At 53.6% G+C, this 3,086-nt stretch overlaps 1 protein-coding gene across 1 annotated transcript in view; it reads left to right on the top strand.

The window, feature by feature from the left end:
* The first annotated feature begins 2,337 nt into the window (after positions 1-2,337).
* Bco1 (beta-carotene oxygenase 1) overlaps positions 2,338-3,086 on the top strand; it is a 31,059-nt gene continuing 30,310 nt past the window's right edge. Inside the window, exon 1 of the mRNA XM_004625981.2 lies at positions 2,338-2,573. Coding sequence (XP_004626038.1) covers positions 2,510-2,573 — 64 coding nt within the window. The 5' untranslated portion in view covers positions 2,338-2,509. The remainder of the gene's footprint in view (positions 2,574-3,086) is intronic.

The following is a 3,086-nucleotide window of genomic DNA, read 5'->3' as shown; positions in this document are numbered from 1 at the left end:
ATTTTTTTAATTAAAAAGAAAAACATAAGTGGCCCTTTATCTCACTGTGCGATTGCCCCTGGAGCTCGGAACCTGGATGACACAGCCCATCCCCAGCAGTATGAACAGTGCACCATCAGCCCGTGCCAGCCTTCTTGGCACCCACCCCAGCAACAGATCTGCCCACTGCTTCCTCAGTGCAAATCCAGCCAACACCCATCATGCACTGGGGCTGCACCTGCTGACGCTGGGCTGCCAGCTTTTCTTCCTAATTCCATCTCTTAGTTGCTGTGTGACCCAGGTGAGCTGGTTAGGTCCTCTGACTCCCTCCTTTCCTCCATGGTGCTAGGAAAACCCACGTGGAGGGTTGCATCAGGCTGGAGCAAGCAGGGACCTGCCAGGGCTCCACAGAGAACCTGACTCATAGAAAGTGCTTGAAGGACGGAGGCCTTCGCTTTTCTGAACTTGCAGAGAGAGACAAGAAGGGACACGGTCCTGTTCTCACTTGTGTGTGTGCGTTGTCATCTTCCTGAGCCCTTGGTTTGTGCCAGATGCATTCCAACTCTGAGAGCTGGGAGTGAGCGGCCCTGCCTGGGTACATGTGCTTGGGGTAGCGGGGAGGACACAGGGCAGTTATTATTTGACTTCCTGGGTATGTGGGGCTGGGAAATGACACCGCTCAGTGACTGTTCGGGCCAGGTGCTTTGGCTGGACCTGTGGCTTACCATTGCCTCCAGAGTCTGCTGTGATTTTTATCCCTTTTCCAGTTAAGGAAAAAGAGGCTCAGATGAGGCATTGTGGCCCAGATTCACAGAAAGAAGAGGCCAGAACTCAAACCCAGCACCCACCGGACTCCGCGGCCTCCAGCCCCTGGGCCAGGGCCAGGCCTCTCCAGCTCCTGCTGCCATGCAGGCCCTGGACATTGTCTCTAAGGTGCCAAGGACTGGCTGTGGGTCCAGAGGATCTAGGTCAGGCCATCTGCAGACAGTGCCACTGAAACTCAACAGGCGACAGGGAGGCAGCCAGGGCAGTGGCCCCACGGGTCGAGACTGAAGAAGTTCTGAAGTGCTGGGCCTGGCGGGCCCCCCACCTCCACAGAGCCAGCAGCACAGACTTTGCTTTGCCTTTTTTTGTTCTTCAAATTAGTTTTGTAAAACAGAAAAGTAGTACGCATTACGAGAACGCATACATGTACAATGTTTAATGCAGCAAATAGTGGTAGCCTATTCTTAGTCTAACCACAGATGGAATGACTGATTCTTCTTATGGTTTTTTCCTCCCCTTTAGTACTGGAGATTGAAGCCCAAGCCTTCCCACTGAGCTACATCCCCAGCCCTCTCCTTCTCTTGCCTTCTTAAAAACTATTCTGTTTCATTCTCTCTGGGGAGACCAGCACTCTCTGGGGAGCTACATTGCCCAGGCTGAGCTGGGAGTTAGAACCCGCCTGCCCCTGCCTTGCTAAGTGGCATTCCTCAGCTCTTTACCCAATGCTCATAGCAAAGTAGATTTAGGGTGACATCAAGACACATGAATATTGGGGCACCCCTGAGCTGTCTGGTATGCACAGTCATCATTTCACCCTCTTGCTAGACCAGGAAGTTGAACGGAAGTTGCTTTTTACAATTCTTCCATTCTGGAGAAAAGTCTGGATCCCTGTCTTTATTTTTTAGGGGGCTTGCGGGTTAGCTCAGTTGTTTAAGCGCCTGCTGGGGCAAACCCAGTCAGGCGCAGGGGACCTCGGTTCAATCCCCAGCTCCCCATGCCTTACCAGACTGCTCTTAAGGCATCCTGAGCCAGCCTCCCCCCCAAAATATCCTTCTCAAACTTTTGGGCGCCCCCAACCCCACCAGGCCTCGCCCAGTCTGCGGTGCTGCCTGCAGTTCGTGAGCTCCAGAAAGCTGAGGCAGGAGGGTCTCCAGCTTCACAGCCCTCGGCAGTGGGCGAACTGTTCAGATGTACTCACAACATCAAATAAAATAAAGTAAAATAAAGGGGCTGGAAAGTAGCCCAGTGCTGAGGCCCTGGCTCCACCCTACCTCCTCCCCAGTAACCAAAAAAACCAGCAAAAAGAGACCGAACGCCTGTCTTTGTTTTTTGAATGGGCTCTAACACTCTTTTGTTGTCTTTCCGAAAAGAAGATAATGCACTCAATTGCTCTTTATGAGTGATTTGCAGGAGGGAGAATCAAAACCGAGGAACCTTCAGCATCTCTGTGGAGGGCCCCGCTCCCCAGGCAGCAGGCCTCAGTGTGACCCGCGGACTTGGGCTAGCTAAGCTCAAAGCATCCGGTTCTCTCTGCTGCTGGGAAATGAGCTTTGCTTGGCCAGGCTAAGCCAAAAGTGAAAGCGGTCAGGAGAGTGGAGGACACACTAAGAGGATTGCAGATCAGCCGGGACACATGCTTCGGAAATTGACCTTTGACCAAGCAGTGTATAAATAAGGCCAGCCAGCAGCCAGAGGGCAGAAAGGACAGGGACACGTGAAGGAGAGTGGTCCGTCCCTGCTGGGGTCGGTCTCACCCGCCAGCCCCATGGACATTCTATTCGGCAGGAACAAGAAGGAGCAGCTGGAGCCTGTAGGGGCCCAAGTGACAGGTGAGCGTTCTTCAGAAGTGACAGGTGCCTCTTGTGTCTAGATGGACATTTCCTTTTTTCTTTTTGTAAATTATTTTTGGAAAAAGTGGAAAACAGCACACAGGGATAGAACAACATGGAGCCCAGATATATTGTCTGTGTGGACTCGGGTGAGCTTTTGACAAGAGTGGGGGTATTCTCAGGATCCCCAGGGGCAGGGCTGGGTGCTGCAGCCCCAGAAGTGAGGGGACACAGGTGCGAAAGGCAGCTGAGCCAGACGGGTGTGTTCACCCCACAGTGCTGAGCCCCATGTGCATGTGAGAGGCCACCACAGAGCCCGGGGACAGCAACCTGCAGTCCCTGGCCTGCTCCCTTCCTCTGCTGCCCCCTTCTCTCCTCCGTCCCTTTTGGGGGCCACGTTCCTGGGGCTGGTGTGTACCCAGGAGGGCAGTCCCTCTTTTGCATCTGAAAACAGCTTGAGTGCTGACCTTCCTAGGTGGGCTGGGGGTTTTCCCACCAGCAGAGGATGACAGT

Source organism: Octodon degus, unplaced genomic scaffold (assembly GCF_000260255.1).
Source record: "Octodon degus isolate 3935 unplaced genomic scaffold, OctDeg1.0 scaffold00011, whole genome shotgun sequence".
Lineage (NCBI taxonomy): Eukaryota > Metazoa > Chordata > Mammalia > Rodentia > Octodontidae > Octodon > Octodon degus.
The sequence above is the reverse complement of the archived record's forward strand: the minus strand, read 5'-3'. Positions and strand labels throughout refer to the sequence as shown.